At 24.1% G+C, this 18244-nt stretch overlaps 3 protein-coding genes across 5 annotated transcripts; 2 read left to right on the top strand and 1 right to left on the bottom strand.

Annotated features, from left to right (window-relative positions):
• Positions 1–73: 73 nt before the first annotated feature.
• LOC122856876 (protein furry-like) lies at positions 74–3384 on the top strand. 3 transcript variants are annotated; one of them, XM_044158758.1, is made up of 5 exons: positions 74–356; positions 627–824; positions 917–1171; positions 2441–2614; positions 2700–3384. In XM_044158758.1, the coding sequence occupies exons 4-5, from the start codon at positions 2441–2443 to the stop codon at positions 2856–2858; spliced, it is 333 nt and encodes a 110-aa protein (XP_044014693.1). In that variant the 5' UTR covers positions 74–356; positions 627–824; positions 917–1171; the 3' UTR covers positions 2859–3384. The 3 variants fall into 3 exon arrangements, with proteins under 3 accessions (XP_044014693.1, XP_044014692.1, XP_044014694.1); XM_044158757.1 differs by lacking the exons at positions 2441–2614; positions 2700–3384 and adding an exon at positions 1344–1587; XM_044158759.1 differs by lacking the exons at positions 74–356; positions 627–824; positions 917–1171 and adding an exon at positions 1644–1892.
• A 458-nt stretch (positions 3385–3842) lies between these two features.
• Positions 3843–6616, bottom strand: LOC122856178. Its single transcript, XM_044157871.1, has 12 exons — positions 6422–6616; positions 6211–6347; positions 6087–6138; positions 5865–6003; positions 5735–5784; positions 5610–5644; positions 5411–5526; positions 4920–5330; positions 4679–4847; positions 4337–4607; positions 4016–4275; positions 3843–3940 (listed from the first exon to the last, which is right to left on the bottom strand). The coding sequence occupies exons 1-12, from the start codon at positions 6565–6567 to the stop codon at positions 3843–3845; spliced, it is 1884 nt and encodes a 627-aa protein (XP_044013806.1). The 5' UTR covers positions 6568–6616.
• Positions 6617–14705: 8089 nt separating this feature from the next.
• LOC122856808 (myoneurin-like) lies at positions 14706–17404 on the top strand. Its single transcript, XM_044158662.1, has 3 exons — positions 14706–15174; positions 15521–16291; positions 16372–17404. The coding sequence occupies exons 1-3, from the start codon at positions 15105–15107 to the stop codon at positions 17013–17015; spliced, it is 1485 nt and encodes a 494-aa protein (XP_044014597.1). The 5' UTR covers positions 14706–15104; the 3' UTR covers positions 17016–17404.
• The last annotated feature ends 840 nt before the right edge of the window (positions 17405–18244 follow it).

Here is an 18244-nt window from a genome sequence, read left to right as displayed (position 1 = left end):
CCAGCCCACTCCAGCCTGCTCCAGCCAACGATGGCCAGATAATAATAACAAAAAAAAAACAGATGGCCTTTACGCAGTACCACGTGGCACGCAGCAACTAAACATTGCTAAACATACTTCCAAATTTTTAGTGTGAAATAAAAGAAAATATATCAGCCGACATAAAAAACTTCAAGTTATACGAAAGCTAAAAAATAAATCTTTATAAATAGTCTGTATAATTGAATTCAGTTTACAAATTAATTGAATTTTGATAAAAAAGCGTTCAAGCGTTGTAAATCAGCTGTCTTTGTTGGGTGAGGCCATTATCTTTCAAATTCAGCGATTAAGTAATTCATCATGTCTTGTATAGATAAGTAAGTAAATTTTTTTAATAATGAGTTATTTATTTAATTAATTCATACATGTTGGTAGATGTATCGTATATCGTTAATTTATTGTGCATACTGCATATATATATAATATTGTGTATGAGAAAATGGCTACCTGCGTTCGCTTCCGACTGTCAAATATATCACATAACCTCATCCAATTTATCCCATCTGCATGCATGTTATATTATTTAATTTAATAAACATTAAATATGAATGTATATAACACAAACTAAATAGACTTTAATTTTACAGTGTTCCGGGGTCACCCTCTGTAATGTCTCCAGTCGTCATTGAGAACCCTACATGCTCAGGGTTAACTTGGAAAAATGATGAAGACAAAAAAAAACATTCTGTTGCTAATCATCTCTCCGAAACACAAAGCAAGATTTTGTTAGATTACATGTGCAAACAAGCTGAGGGTCGTCAGAAGAGACGTGAAGCCGGAAATCTGTAATATAAACATCATTTTTAATTTTTATTTTTACGAAAGTTTAACAATATCAATACCAGTAAAATTGTTTTTTTTTTTGTGTGTTAAATAGTGATCCTAATGATCCTGAGGATATACTTTGTTCATTGGTATCATTGGAACCATTGGCACCAGCATGCCAAAAAAATTCTTCATATGAATACACCGGAGAATATCTTGAAAAGAAGAAAAAAATTTCTCATAGAACACCACTGTTCTCCTTGTGGATCTCAGAGTGTAGAGAACGTGAAAAAACAAGCAAGCTGTCTTTTTACGAACAAAGACAAATATGGCAAAAAATAAAAGCGCAACTTGAATCATCTGAATTGTAAGAAATACTATTTTTTAAAACAACTTTGCTATCACTTTGTTTGTACCACCACCAAACTTTCACGTGTACCACAATTTATCCCAGCTGCATGCATGTTATATTTATGACATTTAATAAATATAGAATATGAATGTATATAACACAAACTAAATAAACTTTAATTTTACAGTGTTCCGGGATCACCCTCTGTGATGTCTCCAGTCGACATTGAGAACCCTACATGCTCAGGGTTAACTTTGAAAACTGTTAAGGACAAAAAAAAACATTCTTTTGCTTGTCGTCTCTCCGAAACACAAAGCAAAATTTTGTTAGATTACATGTGCAAACAAGCTAAGGATCGTCAGAAGAGACGTGAAGCTGGAAACCTGTAATATACACATTATTTTTAATTTTTAATTTCCAGAAAAGTTCACCAATATTAATATGAGTAAAATTGTTTTTTTTTTTTTTTTCTGTTAAATAGTGATCCTAATGATCCTCAGGATATACTTTGTTCATTGGTATCATTAGAACCATTGGCACCAGCATGCCAAAAAAATTCTTCATATGAATACACCGGAGAATATCTTGAGATGGAGAAGAAATTTTCTCATAGAACACCACTGTTCTCCTTGTGGATCTCAGAGTGTAGAGAACGTGAAAAAACAAGCAAGCTGTCTTTTTACGAACAAAGACAAATATGGCAAAGAATAAAAGCGCAACTTGAATCATCTGAATTGTAAGATCAACTATTTTTAATAACAACTTTGCTATCACTTTGTTTCTAACACCACTAAACTGTCAAATATATCACATTACCTCATACAATTTATCCCAGCTGCATGCTCTTTTTTTTTTTTTTTTATTAATTTACTTTAGATCTTTGTGGTGTTGTACTACTTGTGGGTGTTGCTGTATCACATGATTCTGTTGTTTAATTCTTTATCCTGTTGCTTGTTATTCAGGTGGTGGTTTATCAGCTTCAGTGCCGTTTAGCCACCAATATTTATTTTTTAATGTTTTTTGGTTTAAGTTGTAGAGTAGTAATATTGTTGAATATTTTAGTTGTCTGTTTTGGGTGTTTTTGTTTCAGTTTATTTTTTTGTTTTTTTAAATGTCTTGGTATGTGGTAAATAATTGGGATGCTGCATGCATGTATATTTAATTTTTAATTTTTAATCTATAATTAATTTTTAATCTATAATTTAATTTAAAAACTTTTTTTTTTTTTTTTACAATTAATTAATTTATTATTTTGTTTTTTTTTTTTTTTTTCGTAAAATACAGATGATATTTAGTCAAAGTTCAGATTTAATGGAAAGACAATCATCAATGGCATCATCAACTGAAGAAGTATCTGGTGCAAATAATGATTTAAGTGGTGGGTCTAGAAGAGACGATGAACAATTTAGAGTATTTAAAGATTTTGACTTTTTAGAGTATGAATCAGAGAGTGTTGAGGTAAATAATTTATTAATATTATTTCTTATTAAAAAACTTAAAAAAATATATAAAAATAAATTTATTAATTTTTCAATTAATATAGAGAGAAAGTACAGATAATTTTAATTGGGGTATACGTCGTCGTCCATTGAGTAAAGGTGAAGAAAAAGAATCAAGTTTTCGTATTTTTGAAGAATCATTATCTGAAAAAACAATATCATCATCAAAAAATACAAGTCGTCGTAGTGGAGGTGATCAGTGATTGATTAATTGTTTGATATATATATTTTTTAGATCTATGAATTTATATATTGTGTTAATTATCTTTTTTATAATTGATAATAGAAAAGATGATATTTCAAAAAAATTAAATTAAATCAAATCTACGATGCTTGTAATCAATGTCAATTAATAAATAAATATACTTATACTTATTTAACAACATAACGTGTTTTTATTTTACTTACTGTAAGTTGAATTATCAAAGAAGGCGAGAGTGATTTAAATAGAAATCGAAAAGGTGCTTAAAAAAAAATTAAAAAAAAAAAAAGTTAAATCTCTGCCATCTGGGCCTTAAAGGCGTGACTGCTTTACTGATGGTTTAACTTTTTCGTCTTATTTTTTTCTCTTATATTTTTTTTACTTCCTTCGAACGTGTGTGTTACGCCGGATAAACTGCTGGGGCACGTGCCCCAAGAAATACGTCTATCTGTAAACATAAAAAATGTCAATTTTTTATTTTGTTAATTCTTTTTTTTTTGTTGTTATTTTTTCATATTTAATTATCAAAATTTATTACACAAATAAATCGACATTTTAATTGACTTAATGTAACAATAATTACATGAAAAAGTTTATTTATAAATGAAGGAATTAATTATTTAATTTGTAATGTTTTCTTTTTATTTCGCCATAAAATGTGAAAAGTCAGTAGGATTTTCTATTCAGAAAATTAAACAACAATACTATTTTAAAACAAACAAATATATTAATTTATTTATAATAGTCATACATATATTTTATAAAATTAAATGTTTACAATTCAAATTAATTAATTATTGTAACAAAAGTTTAAATTAATCAAATTTCTAAAAATAAAAATAAAAAAAAATAACACACAAAATGAATTATTTATAAAAATTAATTGACTGCATTCTGTAAATGCATTTTATAAAAATTAAAACATTAAAATTAATTTATAAATATTAAAATTAATTTATAAATATTTATAATAATATTATTATTATTATTTATATGAAAATGAAAAGTCTTTAGAACAATATTCAATTAACAATTGTTCACTTTGATATAAATTCCACTCATTGCCATTTTCTCCTGCAATATCTACAACAAAAAAAATATATATATTTATATGGAAATCAAACATGAATAAATAGTTAAAATTGTAATAAAATTTACCAAGTAAATGATAGAAGCCTAAAACAGCATCATTCTTTGAATCAACATCTGATGGAAATAAATCATAAAAAGATAATGGAAATAAATTTTTTTCTCTGCACATATTTAATCTTTCTTCAACATCTGTTTTAGTTATCACGTAATTCAATGATTCAGGTGATGGATTAATTACTCTATCTTCATACATTGATAAATCAACATTGCCATTAACATTTAAATCATGTTGATTGTCATAATTATTATCTGCAACTTGTTGTTCACTGAAATAAAATAAAATTATTTTTATATTTTAAAATAATAAATTTAATATTAAATTTATACCTATTATCTTGAGCTGGTGTTACTAATTGTGTATCCAAAATTTGTACATTAGTATTAGCAATATCTTGAGTTGGTAATAAATCAATTGTTGGTTCAGGTAAAATATTTAAATTACTTTCTTGTTGATTTGGAAGTGCTTCATTTGGAAAAACTTGGTCAACACTTTGTTCATCAATTTGTGATGTTATATTATCTTCAACTGGTTTATTTGCTATGAAATTTGATACATCTTGGTGAATATCTTGTTGTGTTTCTTGACGTCGTTGATGATCTGTTAACAAAAAAAACAAAAAGGTCAATTAATTTTAGAAAAACTATTTAAAAATGTATTTTATTAATTACCAGTTGTAATAGCTCGTGGAATCATAACATTATTTGAAAAAAAATGTCCAACGTTAAGAGATACTTGAGTAAATCTTTCTTCTTGCCATGTGTAACCTGGATATCGTTTTAAGTTGACCAGTGTATTGTGATTACGTTGAACATCACCAATCAAACAATCATCAATTTTCTATAATAAAAATACATTTTAAATTACAATAGTTAAATTAATTTCTTGTTTAAATTATTATAGATTATTTACCAATACACGCAATTGAATATTTCTCAATGTATGGGTCAATGTTTCAACAGAAATCGTATCAAACTCATTTATAATACTACGTCTTTTTTTTGGTAGTCGTTGACGAGGGCTATCAGTGCCAATTAAACTTGCATTATCATCAAGTTGTATATTATTTACAATTGCAGCTGGAGCTGGTGCTTGCTCATCAACAATTGTTTTTTCTTGTTCAATTGTTCCAGTATTATCATGAATTGTTCCAGTATTTTCAGGAATTGTTTCAACATTTTCATGAATTGTTTCAACATTTTCATGAATTGTTTCAATATTTTCATGAATTGTTTCATTTGGAATACTTGGCTCTTCCAATATTGGTATGTTAACACATGGCTCACAATCAGGTAACTCATAATCTTTTTGTATATCATTATTCTAATAAATGAAAAAAAAAAAACAATATAATTAATTTTAAAAATTAAAACAAATAATAATATTATTGTTTTTTAATTTACTGTAATTCTTTGACGTTTTGTTGGTGTATCACAAAATGATTCTGGTTGTGCTTTTCGCTTTGTTGTTTTTGGTAAAGGTTTTTCAATAAAATATTCATCAGATTGTTCACCAGTAACTGTATAAATATTAAAAAATAAAATTAATATTTTAATTAATTGTCAATAGTTCATTAATAATGTAATTAATTTGTAATTTTACCTTCTTCTTGTAGTGTAATATTTCGTGGTAGATCTCTGGAAAATAATTAATATTTATTAATTAAATAATTGCTTGATAATTATTATTAAATGTTAAAAATTTTAATCAATATTAAATTTTAATACCTGCTAAATTCGAGATTGTTTATTGGCTCGTCGTACAATGTAATATCATTCTAAAATAAAAAATTAATTAATTAATAAAACTTGACATTTATTGTTGTAAATAATAGTTAAATTAATTATTTTTTTTTACCCTGAAAAATAATGGATCTTCATCCATTGTTATTGTCCTGATGTGTTGAGGTGAATACTGAATTAATGTCAGCTCATCATCTTCAACAACTGGCAAATCAATGACAACTTCAGGAAAATCTTCAACTGGATCTTTTGATCTATCATAAAAAAATAATAAAAAATAATAAATACATTAATAAATAAAAATACTAGATAATTTCTATTTAAATAAATTATTTACTTTGATTTTTTTGATACTTTATTCATGTCAGCTATCAGTTTTTCAATTTCATCTGTAAAATAATTAATAATATTTTTTGTAACACTTTAACATAGATTATTATTATTACTATTATTTTATTTACCCAGTAAAATATCATCTTGAGTTTTAGCAATTTCTAAAACACCTGTTATTAAACGACTTGATGTTGATAAGTTAAGAGCTTTGTTGTTGTCTCTATTACTTGAACTTGAAGAGATGGTATTGTTTTTAATTTCATCACTGAAAAATAAAAATAAGATAAATTGTAAATTTTTTTGCAATATGATGCTCACAAAATGGACGCAAATAATTACCAAATTGGACCAAGGTCAATTGCTTGGACATTTCTTTTTGAGCAATGTTTGAAAAATGTTTGCTTTGGCAGAGTACTTGCTAGCCAAATATTTACTAATCCTGGTTTATCTTGCAAATGATGAGGAACCCAATTTTTTACTGTCATTTTTATTTTTTAATTGACAAAAAAAATTTGTACATTAAAATAAACTAAAAATTTTTTTATTAGAGCACGACTTAGATATAAAAAAAATTATTAATCAGTATATTCAACGTCGACAATGAATTTAACAATTAATTTTTCACTTTGTCTTGTATCAATGTACTTGAAAATCAATCAACTTGTATATTAATTATAAAAATATTCGTCCAGCAAAAAATGATTTGATGTGCAACGGTCACGAGAGAAAAAAAAAAAACAAATTCGGAGAAATTTTCAAAATGAAGTGGAAGTGGAATTCCATGAAAAAATAAAAAAATGCTAAAAAAAAAGAGGGCGCCTATTTTTCTCAAAAAACAGCGGTAATATTAATTTTAAATTCAAATATATTTTATCGATCTATTTAAAAAATATTAAACAAAAAATTAAATTATCGTTTAATTAACAAAAAAAAAAAGTAACTAAATTAAAAATCGAAAATTTATAAATAAATTTACATGTCTCTTTATTATCCAATAAATTTATAAATAATTTTGAATTATTAATAATATTTAAGCTTATTTATGACAATAATAAACAATAATAATTATTATTTAAATAAATATACTAGATATTAATTTTTAAATTTAAAAAAAAACGTATTACACCGGATAAAGTATTGGATAGACTCTTAAGAGGCACGTGCCCTTTTGAAAATAATTATTATTATTGTTTTTATTTAGTTGAAAATTTTTTTATTTTGTTTTTTTTACTTATTAAAAATTTTTTAGTACCTTGTACTGTGTAAAAATCGTTAAAATAAGTGTCAAATATCAGCACATGGACCATGCAAAATTCAAACAATGACGAGCAGGTGATGCTGACATTTTAATTTTTTTGACAATTTTTTTCCATTTATATATTTATTTTTATTATTCTTCATATACATAAATATATTATTATTATTTCAATGGATATTTATGAATTTATAAAAATTTAATAAACAAAAAAAATTAGATAATTAAAATAATAAATAAAAAATAGTTATGATTAAAAAAAAATTTTATGAAATAAACACAGTTAAAATGTACTTTGTTTTTTCAGGTCATATGGCTGTCAACAAAATTGAAATGTTTACAATAAAAAAAAAAAGACACATAAATGGTTGGATAATACTTGTGTGGTTAAACTGTTAAATTTTATTTTTTCTTTATTTATCTCACCCACGAAGTAATCATCAAATCATCAGTTATTTTATTTTTTTAAAATTTTTTTAATATATTATTTTCTTCGAGGAGGTGTTGAGCACCCGTTGGTATTTTCAATTTTTTTTTTTTTTTAAATATTCCATCATTTTGGTAAATTTAAAAAGAAAAAAATTACAAGTCTTTTTTATATTTTTTTTAACAACTCAGTTTTCAAAATGCCTCAGCAGGGATAAAAATTATATATATATTTTTTAAAATGATTTTTATTTTCTTTTTTATCCTGGGTTTTTCCTCGAGGAGGTCATAGTCCTCAAAATACATACCATATGTTTATATATTATTTTTTTTTTGCATTTTTTAAAAAGTATTTTCTTCGACAGGTTGATGGCCGATGATCTGTTTTGTAATTTGAGCGTTAACAGAAGGCACAAGTGTTTTAAATTTTTTAAATAAAAAATTACAGCTTAATAAATAATCTAATAATATTAAATTTAATAAACAATATAAAAATAATAATTAAGGTATTTTTAAAATTAAATTTAATAGACCAAAATTAAAGACAATTTTTCTAAATAATAATTTATAATTAACAAGCAATTGTTTTTATTTTTTTTATATTTATTGATTGCATAATATTAATTTTTTTTTTCGAGAAAAGACAGAGGTCGATTGGAGGTTTAACTTGGCTGTTATAAAATGAGGAAGTTGAATATTTTGATGCCAGGGATCAAGATCAAAATGAGATGAGGAACCAAGGCTAACAACCACCTCTGACTATTTATACTAAAGTGAGTGTACATGTTCTCTTTTTTTTTTCTTTTCCCTTCGTTTTTTTTTTTTTTTTAAATTTCTTTTTCATCTAACATCAGTATGTGGTTTGTCAAACATCACATCCGGACGGTGGTATTTTCTAGATTTAAATACACACTATCATGAAAGTTGAAAAAAAAAAAAAAAAAGGGTTTGAACCACATTTGAAATATTTGTCATTGTTTGAAATATAATATTTAAATTATTTTTTATTTTTTTATTTTGTTCTTGAACAAAAGAAGAAGTTAATTTATATTTTCTTTTTCCTCCTTTTAAATATTATTTATTTTTAAATACAGGTGTTTTGATTGATTTTGATTATTTTTTATTTTAATTTATATATTTTTTATTTCCATGAATAATTTTAATTTACAGGGTATTTAAAAATTTCTTTTCTTTTAGGTAGAAAAAGGGATGTCCGGTTAATATAAGTAGGTATATGGACACGCGTCAAAAACCATACCACGTGCGACTAAAATCACAAAAAACCAGCTGCCTTTTGCTCCAGGGACCCCTAAAGTCAATCTAAAATTAGCAAAAATTCTCTTATTTTTCAACAACTGGTCTCAAAGAGCTTTAATATTTTACTTTCTTTTTTATTTTACAAAAATTTTTATTTTTTTCTTTTAATGAAAAAACAAATAACACACACTCATTCAAAAGCATCCAAACACTTAATAATTTATTTTTATAAATAAATTTCATTTAAAAAAACAAAAAAAAACTCTAAATTCCTCAAAAAAAAAAAAAAAATACAAATATTCTAAATAATTACAAAAAACAAAAATTATTATTTTAATTGTATTTTATCTAAAAGAAAAGAAATAAGTTGAATGACCTGAAAGCTGATGTATATAAATCGGGGATGAATGACGAAGAAAAGAAAAAAAAATAAATACAAGAGAGAAAAAAAAAGCTAAAAGTTCATCGTCCCAGGTATAGGATGAATCGTTCTATCTTTTTTTTTTTATTTCTTATGTTTAGATGGTTCAAATTTCGACTTATCCATTGGGGTCCAAAATCACACACACACCGGACGATAAAAATTATATGTATTTGGACATTTAATATACCACCCTAAAATTTGCTTTACCAAATGAAGAAGAAGAAATGAAGAAAAAAGCTGCATTTGGCGCTCGTGCACATCTGCGTTTAAAAAGCGGATGCAGGCTGCATTTTTACGACCTCCCCAATACAACAAATTCATGTTTCATATACACATGATTTTTCAATATTTCTCTTTTGTACTCTATTTATTTTTTTTTTTCCACCTTATATACATTTAACTCTTTTACTTCTTGACCCTATAAAATGTTTATAAATATATATCAAAATTTATTTTTCATTTTGTAAAATTATTAATTAATTATTCAGAGATTATTATTGTAAAAAAATTGCCGAATACAATAATAATAATTACAAGATAAATATTGATTGAAAAAAAAAATTAAAAGGTTATTTAATTAATTTTTTTTTTTGTCAATTAGATTGTTTGCCAAGTTTAAAAAATAAATAATGAGTTTAATAGTGTATATGATCAGTATGCGGGTTAACGATTTGAGGACACAGTGAGGCTCACTGCCAATATCGTTTGACGTAATGATTTTCGAATGTCAGATCTAACACATTTCAATTTTGTTTTTTTTTTTTTTCTTAATATCTAATTTTAAATTAATATATAAGAACAATGATAGGGTCATTTAATAAGAGCAGATTTTAAAAATTTTCATCATCATTAATTAATAATTAAATAAATAATTAAGTAGATAAAAATATTTTTTATATTTTATACTAATTAATTAATTGGTTTTTTCTAATTATCTTTTACCTATTTTTAATGAACTCAAGTATTATTAGCACTTGTCAGATTGTTTCCGGATACTTTCATTGATAAAAAATAATATCAAAAAAACGAGGAACACTTGAAATGAATGTATAAAAATGTTCCAAGTCTTTCCTGCTTATAATTTTCATCGTGCAATCGAGAAAGAGGGCACATGCCTTTTTTTTTTTTTTAAACCAAGAGGTCCCGCATGTGGTTTAACATCCGTTTTGTAATTTTAAATATTGTATATATACATGAAAAAAAAAAATAGAAAAAATTGAGGGTTAAAAAAGATGAGAGTATGAATAATTTGATGATGAAAAAAGAGGTAGTAACGAAAAACTAAAATATGAAAAGATATTTTGAATATAAAAAAAAAAAAAAAATATAAAAGTAAAGGGATTGAATAGAAGGGCGCGTGTTGGTCGCGTGCCGTTTGTCATCCTGACTTGGTGTCTGCAACCCCAATCTCTTTTTCTGCAATATTTTTTATTTTTTTCATTTTTCTATATAGTCGTCTTTTCGTCTCGACTGACAGGAGGGTCCCAGGACCCAGGTTCATCCTGTTTATAAAATAATGAAAAAAAATTAAAATGATAAATTATTTAAATGATTAATTATCAAATTTATAATTATTATTATTTTTTTTTTTTGACACAAATATTTAAAAAAATTAAAAAATATATTATATACTACAAATTTTAAGAATTTTAATTTTTTTTTTTAATAAACTAATTATATATTTGTAGTAATTATTAAAAATAATAAAAATAAATTTATTTTTATCAATCGAAATTTTTCGAAATAATAAATTTATTTCGATCGAAATTTTTCGAAATTTATATTTTCGAAATAACTATTACTATTATAATTTTTTTTTCTTTTTTAAATAAGAAAAATTTTAGATTTTAATATTTATTTATCATTTTTTTTTTTTTTTGCCAGCTGATCGGCATTTTCTTTTATAACCCCTTGACAGTCTGCACCCGCATCCATCACCTGCAAAATATGTATGTTTTATTGTCGAGTGTTCCATATATAATATCTACATACAGAGACTTCCTTTTACCTTTTTTTATTCAAATTTCAACTGCCTTTTATATAAATTATACACGCTCATTGCTGATTTTTCGATTTTACATTTTTTTTTTTTCCTCTTCGTCTTCTTCTACATCATCATCATCAGACAATGCTTACTGACCTTACTCATCTCCCCTCGATACTTGCTGAAAAAGAGTTGTTCAAAAATAAAAATAAAATTTATACAAAAATTTTATATAAAAAAAAAAGAAATCAATAAATAAAATTGAAATAAAAATTGAAAAATTGAAAATTTAAATTATAAATTAAATTAACATTAATAAATATTAAAACTAAAATAAAATAAAATTATTAATATCGAATTATTGTGAATTAATTACTTAGTATAAAAATTTATTATTATTTTTATTTTTTTTTTATGGTCTATTTTCATTTAAACATTTTAATTGTATTTTTTTTTTAATTTTATTTTTATTTTTCCCCATTTTAATATACTTTTTATATGTTTTTAATTTTATTTTGTTATTTCAAGTCTTCTTTCGGTTATGAAAATACAAGGGTACTACTCTTCAAAGGTTCATCAAATAAAAAAAAAAACAACATAATTTAATGATATTTTTAAATATAATCCAGTAGATGTTATTTTTTTATGGGTAATTTTGATGATTCTTAAGTTGATGATTCTTGGATTTGTAAAGTTGAATGAGCTTTTTTTTCTCTTTTTTATTATTCTTTATAATAATGAATTTATATATTTGAGTAACTTTTTCAAGATTAAATTGGAAAGCATCAAAAGACACTTAACTTTGTGACACGTAAATGTCTGAAAATTTAAATGGGCATATTGCCAATATTTTTTTCAAAATTCTTTTTAAATTTTTCGCGACTTATATATATTTATTTTGTTTCCAGTAAATTTGTCTGTAACATTAGTCATAAGTAAATCACCTTCTTGAAATCTCAAACAAATTCTACATGCAAATGAAAAATAAAAACAATAAATTATAAATAATTAAAGTTAATATAAAAAAATTTAATTTCACTTCCATAATAATTTTAAATTTATTCAAATTAACAAGCAGGCAAAAAAATTGTTTATTAATAATAATTACACAGTCAACTATTTGAAAAAAAAAAAAAAATTAATAGAAAAAAAGATCTTCCAATCAATTCTAAAATTATTAAATATAGTAATAAATATTTTTCATAAATTTAAATTGATGATGAATAAATTAAAAAGTTTAAATAATATAAAAAAAATATTTGCTGGGTCGTTGTACGGACAATTGTCAATGTATAGTAAATATACGACAGCTGCAATGTGTGTCTCAAAGTCTTCGAGGTACAGACTCAATCCTCAAAATAGCACATCAACCCCATGCCGAGTAAGAAATTCCATTTCCACCCAAGCAACAGAAACAGCATCATATAGCCTTATGTCCCCACTGTAAAATAAAAAATAAAAATATAAAAAAAAAAAAATCCTTAAGTCATTTAAATATGTCTCATTCCCCCCTAAACATATACTTTGAAATTCCATCATCAAAACTAAAACTAAATGAAAAAAAAATATCAAAAAAACAATAACAACAACTTGGGAAAAATTAAATAGGGAAGAGATTCTAATTTACAGAAGGAACAAGACGTTTCCGGATATTTTTGACCCCCCTAGGATAAAATAATATTTAAATAATTATACACGTGTCTATGACACGTGACTGAACAACATTAAATCTTGAAAAATTATAAAAATATCAATACTATTTGAAATATATTTAAAAGAAAAATAATTAAAATAGTTTTGAGATTGTTTTTATCAAAAAGTACAGTGTTTTTTTCATGAAAAAAATGAGTAAATAAATTTTGAAATTAAAATGAATTGGCCAAATAAAATTGGAATGTATATTTGTTTTTTTTTTTTATTTTTTGAAACAGGAAATTTCAATTTACGTCAAAAGATGATCTTGGATGTTTTTATATTTGGCAAAGAACATTGATAGATTTTTAGCCACCTGTTTAAATCACACTTGCTAGAAATTAAAATTTTAAAAATTAATTTTGACATAAAAATTTGGGATATATAATATTTAAAATGAAATTATAATTTAATATTAAGTATTACTAAAAATCAACTATTTATATAAATTTCTTGTAATAAAATTTATAGTTTTAAAATATAAATAAAATATCAAAAGTTTTATTAAAAATTTAAAAAAGTATATATGATTAAAACAAAGAGAATGAATGAATATTTTTAAATGAAAATAGAAAAAAAAATATAAATAAATAAACATATCTATACACATATGTATAGGTTTAGTTTAAGTTATCTTATTTTAGTTTGAAAAATTTATTTTTATATTATTTCTTTGATGAAAAACCACGAGATTGTTTAGTGCTTTAAAGCTAAAAAACATCACAGGTTGGTGTTCGCTTGGTGGTTATTCTGGCATTAATCCAAATAAATTCTCAAATTAGAATCACGGATGCTGACTAACTTGTGTGGCATTCATTCAAATTGAAAATTTTACTATCAAAATTATTTTACAATTTAATATAACAATTATTTATAATGTCAAAATAATATTTAACTAAATAAAAAAATTTCAATTAAATTTTAAACAATAAATAAATTTGCCAAAACAATTAACTATTTAATTAATTTATTAAATTTAAAAACCATCAATCTGTAAGATAGAAAAAAATCATCATCAAAAGGACATAATAAGGGTCAGTATTAAAATTTTTCTATTACTCTATCAAAAAAATTAAATTAAAATCCTTAAAAAAAAAAAAAGCGGAAAGGGTTGAGTGGTTCTTCCTTTCCAGCTGTCTTTTGTCTGTCTCCAGGATATTTAAAATGACTACTGGAAGTCTAAAGAGGGTGGCCACCACCACCACCACCACTATCGTCATCATCACCACCACTGCCACTGCCACCACCACCACTTTGAAGATCTTCGTGGTGGCAGAGACCATATCAAAGTATCATCTATGTTTAACATTTTTTAAATGTGTGAAATAACACCAGGGTTGATGATCAACACCAACACACATATGGACATTTATTCCAGGAGGGAAATAAAAAAAAATATCCCTTCTCGTGTGGTACATATTTTCTCTCTTCGTTTATTTTTTGGACACTTTTTTTTTTCTTCTTCTTCATCATCATCATCATCATCATCTTCGTAATTTTTATTTACTTGTGTGTGCTGCACGACAACGGCAGCTGATGAAAGGGGTGGGGGGATATGGCAACACGAGGGAGGCTGCGGTACTCTTGGCTATATGTAGCCCTGAATCACACTTGGATCAACTATTACCTCCCAAACTTGCATCAAGTTAACTTGGAAATTATAATTTTGTGTTTTTTTATTTTTTTTTTTTTTGGTTCTTTTTTCGTTAGTTTAAATATATTTCGAAAAGTGATTAGATGAAAAAGGATAATTAAAAAATTAATAAATAATAATATTAATTACAAATTTATATTGTTTTTATTTTAATTAGAAAACAATAAAAAAGTGGTGTTATATTTGTGAAAATATATACAAGTGTTTTTTATTTTTTTTTTGTGTTTAATTAAATTAAAATTATATAGTAATTTTACTTGCTTGACATTTAATGAATTAAAATTGAAAAAAAAAAAATAAAGCTATTATTGGAACTTTAAGATAATTAAAATGCCACGAGCTTTTTTAATTACACATCGAAGATACAATGGTACTGAAGAATTTGGAGAAAATATTAGGGGTAAGTTTTTATATAAAATAAAAATAATTTTATTATATTTGATATTGATGATAAATCATTGAGAAATGCGTCATAAAAAATGTTTAAAAAAAAAAACAACTTTTATTTGTGTATTTTACATTGGTGCCGGGTTTCTATTTTTGAACTTCGCGGTATACGATTCACACATATGCAAAAATATTTGTAATATTTTTAATGGAGAGTTTAAAAAAAAAAAAAAGTATATATTTAAACAAAAAAAAACTATAGCAAAAAGACTTGATATAAAGAGAAAAAAATGTATATATTTTTTGAAATTTATTAAGCATTTATTTACCATTATTTTTGTTTGTTTTTTTTGTTGTAGATTTTAGTCCAGAGAGAAGTGTAAGAATACCGGAATATAATTCAAATCAACCAACATCTGATGGTGTTAGTGATTGTGGTAGTGAATCATCATCTGAATGTCCAGATGAACTTTATAATTTAACAAAACTTGCTGAAGTTAGTTTAGCAGCAGCAGCTGGTACATTGATACATCCAAATAATATTTATCATCGTTCATTATCACCACCATCAGTATGGCCATACAATAAAAAATTATCAACAACAACAGTAACATCACCAACACCATCCTCTTCATCATCATCATCACCAACAATAGCAACAACAAAACTAACAAGTTGTTTAAATGACAATGAGCTGAGCTTACGTGAACGTACAAGATTATTTTTTGAACGTATAGAAACAGAAAGAGATATACTTGAATCAATAAATCATAAAAATTGTATAATAACATCTGAGCTAACTGATGTTATAAATATAAATAATAAAATTAATAATAAAGAAGATGAAAATAATTGTTTAACAACAAAAATTGATGATAATGAAGTACATGAATGTCCAGATTGTGGTAAAAAATATTCAACATCATCAAATTTAGCAAGACATCGTCAAACACATCGTTCACTTGGTGATAAAAAAGCACGTAGATGTCCACATTGTGATAAAGTTTATGTTAGTATGCCAGCATTTAGTATGCATGTTAGAACACATAATCAAGGATGTAAATGTCATTACTGTGGTAAATGTTTTTCAAGACCTTGGCTATTACAAGGACACATTAGAACTCATACAGGTAATATTATCTAAATTTGAATAAATTAGTTATTAATTAAAGGAATGATTAATAATGTTTGTTTTTTGATTTTTCAACAGGTGAAAAACCATTTAAATGTACAATTTGTAATAAAGCATTTGCTGATAAATCAAATTTACGTGCACATGTACAAACACATTCAAATACAAAACCACATGTTTGTGGAAGATGTGGAAAAGCATTTGCATTAAAATCATATCTTTATAAACATGAAGAATCATCATGTATGAGAGCACATAGTCGTCCAGTGATAACAGATAAAAAAGATGATGATATTGTTAATTTAACAAATACAAATTGTATTGGTAATAAATCAACAAGTACATCAACATGTGGACCAATTTCATCACCAACAAGTGTTATTGTTGCGTGTCCAGGTGTTATTGAATCAACACCAGTGACAGTGTCTTCTATAATACAACATACTAAGTCTTTAAAACAAGATGTACCATCTGATTTTTCTTCAACGAAAAAAAGATGTTGGAATAATGATGATAATGATGATGATAAATCATCTGATATTTTTAAAAGAATGAATATTATTAGAAGTACAGTTATATCAACAAATCCAGATCATAAAATTGATAAAAGCAATTTTAATTTTAATGATGAAAATAATCGAAAAAATAATTCACATTTTGATTTTAATGATTCTTCAAGATCATCAGTGTTTTCTAGATCAACAAGTCTTGCAATTGCCTAATTAATTATTTTTTTTTCTTTTGTAAATAAAGCTCAATAATTATTTAATTGTCATTTAATTTTTTGAGAGCTTATATTTGTTTTTTAAATTAATGTAAATTTGTAAATATATTATTCCAAAACACAGGGTTTATATTATTTTTTTTTTCGGTTTAAAAACTCTGTGTTTAAAATTCCAATTATCCAATTAGGGACCATGTAAATGAGAAACAAATTTTTATTTAAAAAAGATAAGAAATTAGTGGAAAATAATTTCTTTCTTTGTGAATTCACGTGCCTTAAATTAATTTATTAGATATTTTTTTTTTTCTTAGATAATAATTTCGAGTGTACTTGAAGTTTTGAAAATTATTTCTTCATATACACAAGTGCTCTTCGACATGCAGCTAACGACCTAAAATGTTTTTTTAAATATAATATTTTTTAAATTATAAAAATAAGATTTTTATTATTAATTATTATTATTGTTTTTTATTTTAAAAAAATATTGCCTAAGGCATTATTCTATCGAGTGTTTTAACTAGTCGAAATCAAATTTCGTGAATATAATATTATTTTTTAATTAAAAAAAAAATATATATAAATTAATAAAAATAAAATTATTTATCGAGAAAAAAAAAATCTATAAATATTCACGAAATTATGATTAAAATTTATTATAAATAATAATAGTAATTTGGGTTAATGCAAAGCAATAAATATACGTTGTTTTAATTAAATATTATTTTCAATTTTTTATTGTTAAATTTATGATAAATAATAATAAAGTGTAATTATTATTTTTTTTGTTTTTTTTTTTTTACACCGTCTGAAATTTTCCTAGTCATTTAGATGAGAAAAAAAGTAAAATATTGTAAATAGAATTTTTGAAAATTATAATTTTTTTGTTTCGAATAAAATGTGTAAATATTTATGTTAATTTTGATGATAATTAATTATATAATTGACAAGTGTCTTATAATGTAAAAAAAAAAAAAGTATGATAATAAAATTTTATACAATTGGTAAAAAATAAAATTATTCAACTTAAAAAAATAGTATTAATTAATTTTTTTTTAATCGAACAAAAATTATCAACAGTTTCTTGAACCTTGTGTTGGTTTTTTTCCAAATTAATACTAATAAATTTATCATTTTTAAACATATTTTAAATATTTTTTTTAATTCCTCGTTCAAATAACAGTATGAAAAATACATATTAGATTTTATAAAGCTAAAAATATGTCATAA

Source organism: Aphidius gifuensis, linkage group LG5 (assembly GCF_014905175.1).
Source record: "Aphidius gifuensis isolate YNYX2018 linkage group LG5, ASM1490517v1, whole genome shotgun sequence".
Lineage (NCBI taxonomy): Eukaryota > Metazoa > Arthropoda > Insecta > Hymenoptera > Braconidae > Aphidius > Aphidius gifuensis.
This window is presented reverse-complemented; position numbering and strand designations above follow the sequence as displayed.